The 17020-nt window shown below is 50.0% G+C and overlaps 1 protein-coding gene across 4 annotated transcripts in view; it reads right to left on the bottom strand.

The window, feature by feature from the left end:
* Nucleotides 1-17020, bottom strand: part of LOC140410140 (centromere protein Q-like) — a 70563-nt gene that overhangs the window by 7076 nt on the left and 46467 nt on the right. For all 4 annotated transcript variants that reach the window (XM_072498093.1, XM_072498096.1, XM_072498094.1 and 1 more), the window contains exon 7: nt 3009-3128. In XM_072498093.1, the coding sequence (XP_072354194.1) occupies nt 3009-3128 (120 nt within the window). The remainder of the gene's footprint in view (nt 1-3008; nt 3129-17020) is intronic.

Genomic DNA, 17020 nt, shown 5'->3' with positions numbered 1-17020 from the left:
GGCCAAATCACTGAGTATCTCTAAGACAGAGATAGATAGGTTCTTGACCAATAAGGGGATCAGGGTTTATGGGGAGAAGGCAGGAGAATGGGGATGAGAAAAATATCAGCCATGATTGAATGGCGGAGCAGACTCGATGGGCCGACTGGCCTAATTCCTCGGCTATGTGTTAATGGTCTTATTTCCACAGTGTATTTTTCAACCTCTGGACGTCTTAAAGTGCTCTGCAGTCAATAAAGTTGTAGGACAGCTGAAAATCCATTTGCGCACAGCAATGTTCAACAGACAGAACTGTGCAAGCGAACGGATAATTATTTTTTAATATAAAGTGACATCAACTGAAGGACAAATATTGGTCATGACACCAGGGACAGCTGATCTTCTTCAAAATAATAGCTGTGGGATCTTTTATGTCCATCTGGAGGTTCCCAAATTGTGGGCCGTGACCCCCAGTGGGGTTGCAGGATGAGATTTTGGGGTTGTGAGCTCTGAGGCAGCAATAGCAGCGGAATGTGGCGACTAGGGGCTTTTCACAGTAACTTCATTGAAGCCTACTTGTGACAATAAGCGATTATTATTCTTATTATCAGACTTAGTTTGGGAAGCTGAAAGGCCTCTCTAAATGCTTGCGCTTTGCCTCTCATTGTCGGGATTGGCTCAATCATCCATTCTCCAAGATCCAACTCCTGCTGTAAGCGTGGCCTGTTTAAAAAAGGTGGGCCTCGCTTTTTTTCAGGGCAGAGCCAGAAGCTCAACAATTCTCTAACCCCTGCAATTCCACGCTGTTCATTTCTTACTCTGGAGTCACATGAAGTCACATTAGGGCAGCACGGTAGCCTTGTGGATAGCACAATTGCTTCACAGCTCCAGGGTCCCAGGTTCGATTGCGTCTTGGGTCACTGTCTGTGCGGAGTCTGCACGTCCTCCCCCGTGTGTGCGTGGGTTTCCTCCGGGTGCTCCGGTTTCCTCCCACAGTCCAAAGATGTGCAGGTTAGGTGGATTGACCATGATAAATTGCCCTTAGTGTCCAAAATTGCCCTTAGTGTTGGGTGGGGTTACTGGGTTATGGGGTTATGGGGATAGGGTGGAGGTGTTGACCTGGGGTAGGGCGCTCTTTCCAAGAGCCGTGCAGACTCGATGGGCCAAACGGCCTCCTTCTGCACTGTAAATTCTATGATTCTATTCTAAGTCGGAGGTATTAAAATGGGCTCACGTGGGAAAGAGTTTAGGAAGCACTGGTTTAACATCTGATCTGAAGGGGAGTGCAGCATTCCCTTGATAATGAAGAGGTGCCTCGAATTTTGTGCTAAGTCTCGGGAGTGGAATGAAGGTGTTTCTCTTGTATGGAAAGGTTTAACGGGTTGGGTCGCTGTCCCTTGGGAGTCGAGAAGAATGAGAGGTGATCATATGAGGAGAGATTGGGTCGACAGGGTCTGACTTCACTGGAGCTTTGAAGAATGAGAGGGGATCGAATTGAAATATAAAATTCTGACAAGTCCGGGCAAACTGGATGCAGAGATACTGCTTCCTCTGTCTGGAGCGGGTGGCTGTTCTAAAACGAGGGGTCACAAGTGTCAGGATACCGGGGAGGCCATTTCGGACGGAGATTAGGAGAAACCTCTTCACTCAGACGGTGATGATCCTGTGGAATTTTCGACCACAGAAGCTGCAGAGGCCAAACCACAGAATATATTTAAGAAGTAAATAGGTGGATTTCCAGACTGTAAAGGGGTACGGGGAGGATGCGGGAGTGTGACGCTGAGATAGAGAATCAGCCTTGATCGTATTGAATGGCAGAGCAGGCTCGAAGGGCTGAATGACCTATTCCTGCTTGTAGTTTCTATTTTTCTATCTCATTTAAAACAAGTAACATCCTAAGGGGGCTTGATTGGGTAGATGCCGAGAGGATTGTTCCCCTCCTCGTGGGGAAATCTGGAATTAGGGGCCACAAAATAAGCGCTCTCCCGACTGGGTAAGAGGAAAGAAGGCATTTCTTCTCTCAGAGGATGGTTGGTTTTTGGAACGCTGCCTCAGAGAGCAGTGGAGAACTGCCTTATTCAATTTACTCATGGTCAAGTTAGACTGGCAAGGGAGACACGCGTCATGGGGGACAGGCTGGAATGTGGATGTCAGGCCACAATCAGATCAGCCATGAACTTACTGAACAGCAGAGCAGGCTCGAGGGGCTGAATGGCCTACTCCTGCTCTGATTTTCCATGGTACTTTCTCGTGGAACATTGAACTTGTTGATTTGGAGGCCGGAATGCGATCCACTGAGAGCCACAGTCGAGACTCGTCTTGGGCCATTTTTCAGGAGGGTTTCTGTTTGAGAGCGCTTGGTTAACGGTGAGAGACTGGCGAAGCTGGGATCGTTCTCCTACTTTAATCAAGGTGTTCAAGTTGGAGTAAATCAGGAGAAAGTGTTTCCAGTAGCAGGAGGGTTGAGAACCAGATGGACGAAGATTGAAGAGAATTGGCAAAGTGCCGGGGTGGGGCGGAACAAGAAAAACCTGTTTTACCCGGCAAGTTGGCAGAGCTGGAATGTGCGGAAAAAGATGGTGGAAGCAGATTCAATAGCAGGAACTTTGTGACCTACGAAATAGGATCAGGAGACGTCCACAAGGCCCATGGAACGTGCTCTGCCATTCAATCAAATAATGGCGGCTCTGTGGCTTCGTCTCCACTTGGCGTTCAATTGTCAAGAGGGAACTGGATAGTTCACAGAGCAAGATTTGCAGGAATATAGGAAAGAGCAGGGGGGGGCATGGGGCTTATTCGATAAATCCTTCATAGAGCTGGTCTAGGAAAGATGGGCCAAATAGCCTCCTGTGCTGTCCCTTTTATTTTAATGGGTGACAGGATCAGGGTTGGACAACGCTCACAGCCTAGGTGAGCAAGGGAAGACCATCTTCAAGGGAGTAGGAGACGAGGACAAGTGAGAATGAGGTGGTTAAGCTGCGGATAGTGACTGAGGCCACAGATCAGTGGCCACAACGGGTAAGACCGACCTGGAATTCATCATTTTCCGTCTCATCCAGAAAGGCTCTCAAGCGACTGATCTCATCCTGAAGCTTCTCCACCTCTTCGCTGTTCCGCTCCAATGTATCGAGAGTCTTGTCCAACTCGTTCTGTAGCACAAGGATACTCATTATGGTAACGGAGATGACACCAAATTGGGGATTTGGAGAGGGAATTGTTGATAGAATCATAGAATCATAGAAGTTTACAGCATGGAAACAGGCCCTTCGGCCCAACCAGTCCATGCCGCCCAGTTTTTACCATTAAGCTAGTCCCAGTTGCCCGCACTTGGCCCATAACCCTCTATACCCATCTTACCCATGTAACTATCTAAATGCTTTTTAAAAGACACAATTGTACCCGCCTCTACTACTACCTCTGGCAGCACATTCCAGACACTCACTACCCTCTGAGTGAAGAAATTGCCCCTCTGGGCCCTTCTGAATCTCTCCCCTCTCACCTTAAACCTATGCCCTCTAGTTTTAAACTCCCCTACCTTTGGGAAAAGATGTTGACTATCTACCTTATCTATGCCCCTCATTATTTTATAGACCTCTATAAGATCACCCCTAAGCCTCCTACGCTCCAGGGAAAAAAGTCCCAGTCTATCCAGCCTCTCCTTATAACTCAAACCATCAAGTCCCGGTAACATCCTAGTAAATCTTTTCTGCACTCTTTCCAGTTTAATAATACCCTTTCTATAATAGGGTGACCAGAACTGCACACAGTATTCCAAGTGTGGCCGTACCAATGTCTTGTACAACTTCAACAAGGCGTCCCAACTCCTGTATTCAATGTTCTGACCAATGAAACCAAGCATGCCGAATGCCTTCTTCACCACCCTGTCCACCTGCGACTCCACCTTCAAGGAGCTATGAACCTGTACTCCTAGATCTCTTTGTTCTATAACTCTCCCCAACGCCATGCCATTAACTGAGTAGGTCCTGGCCTGATTCGATCTGCCAAAATGCATCACCTCACATTTATCTAAATTAAACTCCATCTGCCATTCGTCGGCCCACTGGCCTAATTGATCAAGATCCCGTTGCAATCCTAGATAACCTTCTTCACTATCCACTGTGCCACTGATACTGAAGAGAACGGCAACACATTACAGGGCGACATTAATAAATTTCCAGAACAGGCGAATAATTGGCAAGTGAAGTTCAACTTCCCTTATCACAGATCAATGGGAGAAAGAACAGACAGGTCACCTCGTACATTGAACGGATGTGCCCAGGTGGGGTAGATGGGCAAAGGCATCGCAGGACACAAATGCTCCAATGAATAAAAGTTGTGCCTCAGGTTAGCAAGGTCAGGAAGAAGCAAACCAAGCACTAGCCTTTATTTCTGGAGGGATAGAATTGAAAAGTAGCTAGGTTAAACCTCTATCAAAACCTTGGTTAGACCACTTTTGGAGCACTGTGTGCAGTTTGCATAAGAGTCATAGATTTTTACTGCACAGAAAGAGGCCCTTCAGTGTATCGGCACAGGCCTTCAAGCCCCTATCTATGGGGAAGTGGTGGCACAGTGATATTTTTCAGAGACCCAGAGTAATGCTCTGGGGATCCAGATTCAAATCCACCCATGGCAAAATTTTAATTCAATAAAAATCTGGAATGAACAATCTAACTACAGGGCAGGGTGGTGAGGTGGTTAGCACTGCTTCCTCACGGCGCTGAGGACCCGGGTTCGACCCGGCCCTGGGTCACTGTCCGTGTGGAGTTAGCACATTCTCCCTGTGCATGCGTGGGTCTCACCCCCACAACCCAAAGATGTACAGAGTAAGTGGATTGGCCACGCTAAATTGCCCCTTAATTGGAAACATTTTTTAAAAAGTCTAACGATGACCATGAAACCATTGTCGATTGTCGTAAAAAAACATCTGGCTCAATAATGTCCTTTAGGGAAGGAATGGGCGGCACTGTAGCACAGTGGTTAGCACTGTTCCTTCACAGCTCCAGGGTCCCAGGTTCGATTCCCCCCTGGGTCACTGTCTGTGTGGAGTCTGCACGTTCTCCCCGTGTCTGTGTGGGTTTCCTCCGGGTGCTCCAGTTTCCTCCCACAGTCCAAAGACGTGCAGGTTAGGTGAATTGGACATTCTGAATTCTCCCTCTGTGTGTACCCGAACAGGTGCCTGAATGTGGCGACTAGGGGATTTTCACAGTAACTTCATTGCAGTGTTAATGTAAGCCGACTTGTGACAATAATAAAGATTATTATATTGGCCCTGATTTCAAGGTAAGTCTTGCTGCATCTGCACAAGGTACTGATGAGACCACATCTGGAGTACTGGGAGCAGTTTTGGGTCCCTTCTTTAAGTAAATATATTATTTCATTGAAGGTGGTTCAGAGCAGGTTCACGAGGATGATCCCCAGTATGGAGGGATTGTCTTCTGAGCAAAGGTTAAACAGGTTGGGGCTCTACTCACTAGAATTTAGAAGAACGAGGGGTGATCTCATTGAATCATTTAGAATTCTTAAAGGGTTTGACAGGGTAAATGCTGAGAGGATGCTTCCTCTTATGAGAGAGCAGAGTCTCAGAATGTAGGGGAGCCAATTTAATCCTGAGATGAGGAGGAATTTCTTTGCTCACAGGGTTGGGAGTCTGTGGAGCTCCTTGTCACAGAGAGCTGTGGGGAAGAGTCCTGGTGGATATTTAAAGCGGAGATAGATTCTTGATCAGTAAAGAAATCAAGGGTGAGGGGGAAAAGGGCAGGAAAGTGGACGTGAGGAATTCCGGATCAGCCATGATCCTATTGAATGGTGGAGCAGGATCGAGGGGCCAAACGGCCTCCTCCTCTTCCTGTTTCTTATGGTCACCCTGCTTTTATATTCTACGCCCTCAGCGATTAAAGGCAAGTATCCCATATGCCTTTTAACCACCTTATCTACCTGCTGTGCTGCCTTCAGGGACCTATGGAGATGCACCATCCCTCTGGTGCTCTGTACTTTATAGCAACCTACTGTTCATTGCATATTTCCTTGCCTTGTTAACCTTCCCAAAATGCATCACCTAACGCATCTAGTCACATTACAAAACGGATATAAAGGCAGGAGAGAGACTGCGAAGAGTGTTTACAAGGATGATGCCACAAACGTGTTGCTATAAATGCCAGGAAAGGACCGACAGGCTGGGTCTCTTTTCTCTTGACAAAAGACTGAGGGGTCACCCAATAGAGAGAAGACAGAGGAAAATGCTGCCTCTGGTGGAAAAGAGCATAACCAGAGGCTGTCCATATCTGATCACCATGAGGAGAAACCTCTTCACCCGAAGAGCGATGAGAATGTGGAACTCACGAGCACAGGGCGAGATGAAAGGGTATCATATGTAAGGCATTCTATATGCAGAGAAGGAGGTTTAGACTCTAAACAGCAGCAAAAGTGTCAATGTGGGGGAGAGAGTGGAGAGAGCGAGAGAGAGATAGGGGGAAGGATTGGGAACAGAGGGAGAGACAGGGAGAAGGATTGGGAACAGAGGGAGAGACAGGGAGAAGGATCGGAAACAGAGAGAGAGACAGGGAGAAGGATCAAGAACAGATGGAGAGACAGGGAGAAGGATTGGGAACAGAGGGAGAGACAGGGAGAAGGATCGGAAACAGAGAGAGAGACAGGGAGAAGGATCAAGAACAGATGGAGACAGGGAGAAGGATTGGGAACAGAGGGAGAGACAGGGAGAAGGATCGGGAACAGAGGGAGAGACAGGGAGAAGGATCGGGAACAGAGGGAGAGACAGGGAGAAGGATCGGAAACAGAGAGAGAGAGACAGGGAGAAGGATCAAGAACAGATGGAGACAGGGAGAAGGATTGGGAACAGAGTGAGAGACAGGGAGAAGGATCGGGAACAGAGGGAGAGACAGGGAGAAGGATTGGGAACAGAGGGAGAGACAGGGAGAAGGATCAAGAACAGAGTGAGAGACAGGGAGAAGGATCGGGAACAGAGGGAGAGACAGGGAGAAGGATCAAGAACAGAGGGAGAGACAGGGGGAAGGATTGGGAACAGAGGGAGAGACAGGGAGAAGGATCGGGAACAGAGTGAGAGACAGGGAGAAGGATTGGGAATAGAGGGAGAGACAGGGAGAAAGATCGGTAACAGAGGTAGAGACAGGGAGAAGGATCGGAAACAGACGGAGAGACAGGGAGAAGGATCGGAAACCGAGGAGAGACAGGGAGAAGGATCGGAAACAGAGGGAGAGACAGGGAGAAGGATCAGAAACCGAGGAGAGACAGGGAGAAGGATCGGGAACAGAGGGAGAGACAGGGAGAAGGATCGGGAACAGAGGGAGAGACAGGTAGAAGGATCGGGAACAGAGGGAGAGACAGGGAGAAGGTTCGGGAAGATAGGGAGAGACAGGGAGAAGGATCAAGAACAGAGGGAGAGACAGGGAGAAGGATCGATAACAGAGGGAGAGACAGGGAGAAGGATCGGGAACAGAGGGAGAGACAGGGAGAAGGATCGGGAATAGAGGGAGAGACAGGTAGAAGGATCGGGAACAGAGGGAGAGACGGGGAGAAGCATTGGGAACAGAGGGAGAGACAGGGAGAAGGATTAGAAACAGAGAGAGAGAGACAGGGAGAAGGATCGGAAACAAAGGGAGAGACAGGGAGAAGGATCGGAAAGAGAGAGAGAGACAGGGAGAAGGATCAGAAACAGAGGGAGAGACAGGGAGAGGGATCAAGAACAGAGGGAGAGACAGGGAGAAGGATCAGAAGCAGAGGGAGAGACAGGGAGAAGAATCGGGAACAGAGGGAGAGACAGGGAGAAGGATCAAGAACAGAGGGAGAGACAGGGAGAAGGATCAGAAGCAGAGGGAGAGACAGGGAGAAGAATCGGGAACAGAGGGAGAGACAGGGAGAAGGATCGGGAACAGAGGGAGAGACAGGGAGAAGGATCAAGAACAGATGGAGACAGGGAGAAGGATTGGGAACAGAGGGAGAGACAGGGAGAAGGATCGGGAACAGAGGGAGAGACAGGGAGAAGGATCGGGAACAGAGGGAGAGACAGGGAGAAGGATCGGAAACAGAGAGAGAGAGACAGGGAGAAGGATCAAGAACAGATGGAGACAGGGAGAAGGATTGGGAACAGAGGGAGAGACAGGGAGAAGGATCGGAAACAGAGAGAGAGACAGGGAGAAGGATCAAGAACAGATGGAGACAGGGAGAAGGATTGGGAACAGAGGGAGAGACAGGGAGAAGGATCGGGAACAGAGGGAGAGACAGGGAGAAGGATCGGGAACAGAGGGAGAGACAGGGAGAAGGATCGGAAACAGAGAGAGAGAGACAGGGAGAAGGATCAAGAACAGATGGAGACAGGGAGAAGGATTGGGAACAGAGTGAGAGACAGGGAGAAGGATCGGGAACAGAGGGAGAGACAGGGAGAAGGATTGGGAACAGAGGGAGAGACAGGGAGAAGGATCAAGAACAGAGTGAGAGACAGGGAGAAGGATCGGGAACAGAGGGAGAGACAGGGAGAAGGATCAAGAACAGAGGGAGAGACAGGGGGAAGGATTGGGAACAGAGGGAGAGACAGGGAGAAGGATCGGGAACAGAGTGAGAGACAGGGAGAAGGATTGGGAATAGAGGGAGAGACAGGGAGAAAGATCGGTAACAGAGGTAGAGACAGGGAGAAGGATCGGAAACAGACGGAGAGACAGGGAGAAGGATCGGAAACCGAGGAGAGACAGGGAGAAGGATCGGAAACAGAGGGAGAGACAGGGAGAAGGATCAGAAACCGAGGAGAGACAGGGAGAAGGATCGGGAACAGAGGGAGAGACAGGGAGAAGGATCGGGAACAGAGGGAGAGACAGGTAGAAGGATCGGGAACAGAGGGAGAGACAGGGAGAAGGTTCGGGAAGATAGGGAGAGACAGGGAGAAGGATCAAGAACAGAGGGAGAGACAGGGAGAAGGATCGATAACAGAGGGAGAGACAGGGAGAAGGATCGGGAACAGAGGGAGAGACAGGGAGAAGGATCGGGAATAGAGGGAGAGACAGGTAGAAGGATCGGGAACAGAGGGAGAGACGGGGAGAAGCATTGGGAACAGAGGGAGAGACAGGGAGAAGGATCAGAAACAGAGAGAGAGAGACAGGGAGAAGGATCGGAAACAAAGGGAGAGACAGGGAGAAGGATCGGAAAGAGAGAGAGAGACAGGGAGAAGGATCAGAAACAGAGGGAGAGACAGGGAGAAGGATCAAGAACAGAGGGAGAGACAGGGAAAAGGATCAGAAGCAGAGGGAGAGACAGGGAGAAGAATCGGGAACAGAGGGAGAGACAGGGAGAAGGATCAAGAACAGAGGGAGAGACAGGGAGAAGGATCAGAAGCAGAGGGAGAGACAGGGAGAAGAATCGGGAACAGAGGGAGAGACAGGGAGAAGGATCGGGAACAGAGGGAGAGACAGGGAGAAGGATCAAGAACAGAGGGAGAGACAGGGAGAAGGATCGGGAACAGAGGGAGAGACAGGGAGAAGGATCGGGAACAGAGGGAGAGACAGGGAGAAGGATCGGGAACAGAGGGAGAGACAGGGAGAAGGATCGGGAACAGAGGGAGAGACAGGGAGAAGGATCAGAAACAGAGGTAGAGACAGGGAGAAGGATCGGAAATAGAGAGAGAGAGACAGGGAGAAGGATCAGAAACAGAGGGAGAGATAGGGAGAAGGATCGGGAACAGAGGGAGAAGGATCAAGAACAGAGGTAGAGACAGGGAGAAGGATCGCAAACAGGGAGAGACAGGGAGAAGGATCGGGAACAGAGGGAGAGACAGGGAGAAGGATTGGGAACAGAGGGAGAAACAGGGAGAAGGATCGGGAACAGAGGGAGAGACAGGGAGAAGGATCGGAAACAGAGGGAGAGACAGGGAGAAGGATCGGAAACAGAGGGAGAGATAGGGAGAAGGATCGCAAACAGAGGGAGAGATAGGGAGAAGGATCGCAAACAGGGAGAGACAGGGAGAAGGATCGGGAACAGAGGGAGAGACAGGGAGAAGGATTGGAAACAGAGGGAGAGACAGGGAGAGGGATCGGAAACAGAGGAAGAGACAGGGAGAAGGATCGGGAACAGAGGGAGAAGGATCAAGAACAGAGGTAGAGACAGGGAGAAGGATCGGGAACAGAGGGAGAGACAGGGAGAAGGATTGGGAACAGAGGGAGAAACAGGGAGAAGGATCGGGAACAGAGGGAGAGACAGGGAGAAGGATCGGAAACAGAGGGAGAGACAGGGAGAAGGATCGGAAACAGAGGGAGAGATAGGGAGAAGGATCGCAAACAGAGGGAGAGATAGGGAGAAGGATCGCAAACAGGGAGAGACAGGGAGAAGGATCGGGAACAGAGGGAGAGACAGGGAGAAGGATCGGGAACAGAGGGAGAGACAGGGAGAAGGATTGGAAACAGAGGGAGAGACAGGGAGAAGGATTGCAAACAGAGGGAGAGACAGGGAGAGGGATCGGAAACAGAGGAAGAGACAGGGAGAAGGATTGGGAACAGAGGGAGAAGGATCAAGAACAGAGGGAGAGATAGGCAGAAGGATCAGGAACAGAGGGAGAGATAGGCAGAAGGATCAGGAACAGAGGGAGAAGGATCAAGAACAGAGGGAGAGACATGGAGAAGGATTGGGAACAAAGGGAGGGACAGGGAGAAGGATCGGGAACAGAGGGAGAGACAGGGAGAAGGATTGGGAACAGAGGGAGAAACAGGGAGAAGGATCGGGAACAGAGAGAGAGACAGGGAGAAGGATCGGAAACAGAGGGAGAGACAGGGAGAAGGATCGGAAACAGAGGGAGAGATAGGGAGAAGGATCGCAAACAGAGGGAGAGATAGGGAGAAGGATCGCAAACAGGGAGAGACAGGGAGAAGGATCGGGAACAGAGGGAGAGACAGGGAGAAGGATTGGGAACAGAGGGAGAAACAGGGAGAAGGATCGGGAACAGAGGGAGAGACAGGGAGAAGGATCGGAAACAGAGGGAGAGACAGGGAGAAGGATCGGAAACAGAGGGAGAGATAGGGAGAAGGATCGCAAACAGAGGGAGAGATAGGGAGAAGGATCGCAAACAGGGAGAGACAGGGAGAAGGATCGGGAACAGAGGGAGAGACAGGGAGAAGGATCGGGAACAGAGGGAGAGACAGGGAGAAGGATTGGAAACAGAGGGAGAGACAGGGAGAAGGATTGGAAACAGAGGGAGAGATAGGGAGAAGGATCGCAAACAGAGGGAGAGACAGGGAGAGGGATCTGAAACAGAGGAAGAGACAGGGAGAAGGATCGGGAACAGAGGGAGAAGGTTCAAGAACAGAGGTAGACAGGGAGAAGGATCGCAAACAGGTAAAGGCAGGGAGAAGGATCGGGAACAGAGGGAGAGACAGGGAGAAGGATTGGGAACAGAGGGAGAAACAGGGAGAAGGATCGGGAACAGAGGGAGAGACAGGGAGAAGGATCGGAAACAGAGGGAGAGACAGGGAGAAGGATCGGAAACAGAGGGAGAGATAGGGAGAAGGATCGCAAACAGAGGGAGAGATAGGGAGAAGGATCGCAAACAGGGAGAGACAGGGAGAAGGATCGGGAACAGAGGGAGAGACAGGGAGAAGGATCGGGAACAGAGGGAGAGACAGGGAGAACGATTGGAAACAGAGGGAGAGACAGGGAGAAGGATTGGAAACAGAGGGAGAGACAGGGAGAGGGATCGGAAACAGAGGAAGAGACAGGGAGAAGGATTGGGAACAGAGGGAGAAGGATCAAGAACAGAGGGAGAGATAGGCAGAAGGATCAGGAACAGAGGGAGAGATAGGCAGAAGGATCAGGAACAGAGTGAGAAGGATCAAGAACAGAGGGAGAGACATGGAGAAGGATTGGGAACAAAGGGAGGGACCGGGAGACGGATCGGAAACAGAGAGAGAGAGATGGGGGAAGGATTGGGAACAGAGGGAGAGACAGGGAAAAGGATTAGAAACAGAGGGAGAGACAGGGAGAAGGATCGGGAACAGAGGGAGAGTCTGGGAGAAAGATAGGGAACAGAGGGAGAGGCAGGGAGAAGGATCGGGAACGGAGCTTGAGACAGGGAGAAGGATCAGGAATTTGGGGAGACAGGGAGAAGGATCCTGAACAGAGAGACAGATGGGCAGACAGATCGGGAATAGAGGAAGAGATGGTGAAGGGTCGGGAACAGAGGGAGAGATGGGAAGGATCGGGCACAGAGGGAGAGACAGGGAGAAGTGGTAGGAATGTGGGGAGACAGGGAGAAGGATCAGGAATAGAGGGAAAGATGGGCAGAAAGGTCGGGAATAGAGGGAGAGACATGGAGAAGGATCAGAAACAGAGGAAGAAACACGGTGAACGATTGGGAACAGAGAGAGACAGGGTGAAAAATCGGGAATAGAGGGAGAAACAAGGAGGATTTAACCCTGAAATGATGGAATATATCTCTATAACGTGTGAGGAGATGAATTTTGGGAGGACTAACCAGGGAATATAAAAATGAATGGTGGGCTGTTAGGAAGTACAGAGATGTGGATGGAGTCAATGGATGGCAGGCAGGTTCGTGTGATGGACTGGGCTGTTTTCTATGCTTTCTATGGTGCATCTGTAAAAGTTGGTAAGGGTTAATGTGGACATGCCGTATTTCCTTAGTTTCCTGAGGAAGTATAGGCACTGTTGTGTTGTGCTTTCTTGGTGGTAGCGTCAACGTGGGAGAGATTGTTGTCGCTGCACCATTCCATTGGCACACCAGTTGAGGAAGCAAGAGGCGGCAAGGTAGATCGGAAAGGTGAAGGATAGGAGGGGGATCTCGGTCTGAGACTCGGTGGAGCGAATGGGGTATTTGAAGACTTTTACAAAAGGCTATATGATTCGGAGCCCCCAGCCAGGATGGAGGGAATGAAGTGATTTTTGGAGGGGTTGGACTTCCCCAAGGTGGAGGAGGATCTGGTGGAGGGGCTGGGTGCCCCATTGGATTGATGGAGGGTATGGAAGCGATGCAGGAGGGGAAGGCCCCAGGCGGCTTCCCGGTGGTTTTATAAAAGGTTCTCGGGAACCTGGGGCCCCTGCTGGTAAGGGCATTAAATGAGACAAAGAAGAAGGAGGAGCTTCCCCCCACCCCACCACGTTGTCGCAGGCCTCGATTTCCTTAATTTCAAAGAAGGATAAGGACCCGGAGCAGTGTGGGTCCTACCGCCCAATTGGATTGCTGAATGTAGATGCCAAGAGGGCAACATGGTGGTGCAGTGGTTAGCAGTGCTGCCTAACGGCGCCGAGGTCCCAGGTTCGATCCCGGCTCTGGGTCACCGTCCGTGTGGAGTTTGCACATTCTCCCCGTGTTTGCATGGGTCTCACCCCCACAACCCAAAAGATGTGTGCAGGGCAGGTGGATTGAACATGCTAAATTGCCCCTTAATTGGAAAAAAATGAATTAGGTACTCTAAATTAAAAAAAGAATGTGGATGCCAAGTTGCTGGCCAAGGTCTTGGCCTCACGGATTAGGGCTGTGTGCCGGGAGTGATAGGGGAAGATCAGACGAGGTTTGTAGAGGGGATGCATCTGTTGGCCAATATTAGGAGTTTGTTGAACGTTATAATGATGCCACTGGAGGACGGGATGTGGAGGTAGCGGTCGCTATGGACGTGGAGAAGGCCTTTGACTGGGTGGAATGGGCTTACTTGTGGGAGGTGCTGGGGTGGTTTGGGTTTGGGCAGGGTTTGTGGATTGGGTCTGGTTGTTGTACCGGGCGCCGGCAGTGAGTGTGCGGACGAACCGGGTAAGTTCAGGGTATTTTAGGTTGCATCGTGGGACGAGGCAGGGGTGCCCACTCTCCCCGCTGCTTTTTGCCTTGGCGATAGAGCCACTGGCAATGGCACTTATAACGTCGAGGGGTTGGCAGGGGATAGTGCGGGGGTTGGGGTGGAGCACAGAGCCTCGCTGTATGCGGACGATTTATTGCTCTATATATCAAACCCACTGGAAGGTATTGGGGGGGGATCATGGGCATATTGAAGGAATTTGGACGGTTCTCTGGGTACAAATTAAGCATGGGGAAGAGTGAGGTCTTCCCGATCCAGGTGTGGGGGCAGGAAAGGAGGCTGGGGGAGCTGCCGTTCAAGGTAGTGGGGGTGAGTTTCAGGTATCTGGGCATCCAGGTGGCGTAGGGGTGGGAGCAGCTACACAAGTTGAATTTGGCTGGCTGGGGGAGAAAAAGAAGGGGATTTTAAGAGGTGGGACGTGCTTCACTGTCGGTGGCGGGGTGGGTGCAGTCTGTGAAGATGACGGTTCTCCCGAGGTTGTTATTTGTGTTCCCGAACCTCCCAATCTTTAGTCCAAAGGCTTTTTTTAATGAGGGTTAATGCACTGATTTTGGAGTTTGTGTGGGCGGGTAAGGGGGATGCGGGGGAATTTGATGAATTATTATGGAGCAGAAAATATAGCCATGGTCAGGAAGTGGACAATGGGGGAGGGGTCGGTATGGGAGCAGATGGAGGCAGCCTTGTGTAAGGACCCGAGCTTAGGGGCAGATTTTCTCAGATTTAGTTGGCAGACAGGGAAGTCTGACTGCTGCTTGGATCTGATGTTAATCCCATCATGCTGACCGACATGTTGGACCAACCCATCTCAATCTCCATTTGTCACCAAATTGGTGTGAAGTTGAGGAAAAAGGGCATTCTTCCCAAATCACCAAACGTGACACGTTGCCAATTACTTGACGGAAATCAACAAAATCTGCATTTGTGTGTTGTGAAACGGCCAAAAGCTCAGCCAGAGGAATATTTTGGAGGAGGTAAACAAGGCAGACAGAAGGAGAGGTTTTCGGGAGGGAATTACAAAGCTTAGCTCCCACAGGCATTCACCAGCATTGTGAAGCAATTAAAATCAGACCCACAAGGCATAAACAGAGCCCGTCAATTTAAATCAACAGCCAGTCGTACAGGATTTGCCTTAATTGCATCCTGATCACAGGGAAAGGCATGTGCATTCATCTCATTCCAACCCACACAAAGCCACCAAACCAGTGGGTGGCGCGGTGGTTCGAATCTCGGCCCTGGGTCACTGTCCGTGGAGTTTGCCCATTTTCCCGTGTCTGCGTGGGTCTCACCACCCACAACCCAAAGATGTACAATCTTGGCAATAGTACATTCACTTCCCTTGTCAAAGTCATTGATAATACAACGAATTGCAGCCCCAGCACTGATTCCTGTGTTATGGTTTGTCATCCTGAGAATGCCCCTCTTATCCCAACTTTCTTTCTTCTATCAGTTAGCCAATCCTTCATCCATGCCAGCCACCATGGGTGCTTATTAAGCAACCTTTCGTCCGATACCTTATTGAATGGGAGGGAGAAACAGAAGCAGATGTTGGCGGGTTGAGATGAAGAGTGGGTAGGAGAAGGCTTGTGAGGAGCTGAATGGCCTGTTCTTGTGCAGTAAATACTATGGAATTCTGTGAAGCAAATGTTCAGACCACTTTTCAACTAACTCAGCCATCACCCAGAGGAAGAATTGCCCAATTCTATGCTGTAGCATTCCAATCCGATAGTATTTCCAAAGAGCCAGCAGAGGGACAATGGGCCCAAATGTCTTGTAGGACTCTGACGACACGTGCTTTCAATCCAAATTCTTCAGGATTTTCATCCCCATTGTTTCATGAGTTCTTTGCATATCAGTTTCGCCAAACCATTGGTGAAAGTCGTCAAACATGAAGGCCATGATTCAGGAGGAACCAATCTTCTGGTGAAAGTGAGTTTGTTCTTCATAGGCTTGGGTGCACCAGCTGGCCTTAGAGAGTATCTGGAGGACTGCTGCTCTGACAAGAGTTCACTGAACTAGATTGGTCTCCAAAACTGAGCTTCAATCCTTGCTCCCTCGAATTTCTCCGTAGGGCCCCTGTTCAAAGGGACTACGCACAGCCCAGATACAATCATCAGCCCCAAGGTTTCAATGAAGTTACTGTGAAAAGCCCCTAGTCGCCACATTCCGGCGCCTGTTCGGGGACGCTGGTACGGGAATTGAACCTGCTGCTGGCCTGCCTTGGTCTGCTTTCAAAGCCAACGATTTAGCCCAGTGTTTTGGATCTGACTAAAGGAGCCCAAGGGAATCACTGCATTCACATGGACGTACAAAATAGGAGCAGTTGTATTTGAGCCCTCCAGCATGCTCTGCCATTGCTGATCTGTTTGTGTTTCAAGTTCTACATTCCCATCTGCTCCTGATAACCATTGACCCCTTTGTCCAACAAGAATCTATCTGTCTCCACCTTAAACAATATTCAATGACCCTGCCTCCACCGCCTTCTGAGGCAGAGGTTGAAAGAAGCACAACCCCCTGAGAGAAAGAAATGCCTCCTCACCTCTGTCCTAAAAGGGTAACCCGTATTTTTGAAACAGTACCCTCTAGTTCCGGACTCACCCACAGGAGGAAACTGTTCAGGGTCTTATGCACTTCAATGTGGTCACTCTTCCAAACTTCACGGAAACAAGTCCAACCGATCCACATGAGACACCCAACTCATTCCAGGTATCAATCTGGTAAACCTCCGCTGAACCGCCTACAACCCATTTCTATCCGGCCTTAAATAAGGAGGCTAAAACTGTGCGCAGTCTTGGGAGACGAGGTCTCACCAATGCCCTGTATAACTGAAACTGAACATGCTTCCTTCATGGCAGAACCAGGCTACGCTCACAAGCAGGATGTAGGAAGTTTTCTCCTTATGGGGGAGTCTAGAACTAGGGGAAACAGTTTAAAAGTTAGGGGTCTCCGATTTAAGACGGGGATGAGGAGGGATGAATCTTTGGAATTCTCTTCCTCAGAGAGCTGCGCAGGCAGGGTCACTGAATTTATTCCAGGATGAGTTGGGCAGATTTTTTAATAATAATCTTTATTATTGTCACAAGTAGGCTTACATTAACACTGCAATGAGGTTACTGTGAAAATTGTGACTGGTAAGGGGGGGTTTAAAGGTTATGGGGGAAAAGGAGGAAAATGGGATTGAGATCACAATTAGTCATAGAATTTACAATGCAGATGGAGCCATTCGG

This window comes from Scyliorhinus torazame, chromosome 4, assembly GCF_047496885.1.
Source record: "Scyliorhinus torazame isolate Kashiwa2021f chromosome 4, sScyTor2.1, whole genome shotgun sequence".
Classification (NCBI taxonomy): Eukaryota; Metazoa; Chordata; class Chondrichthyes; order Carcharhiniformes; family Scyliorhinidae; genus Scyliorhinus; species Scyliorhinus torazame.
Note: the sequence above shows the minus strand (reverse complement) of the source record. Positions and strands in the feature narration are given on the sequence as shown.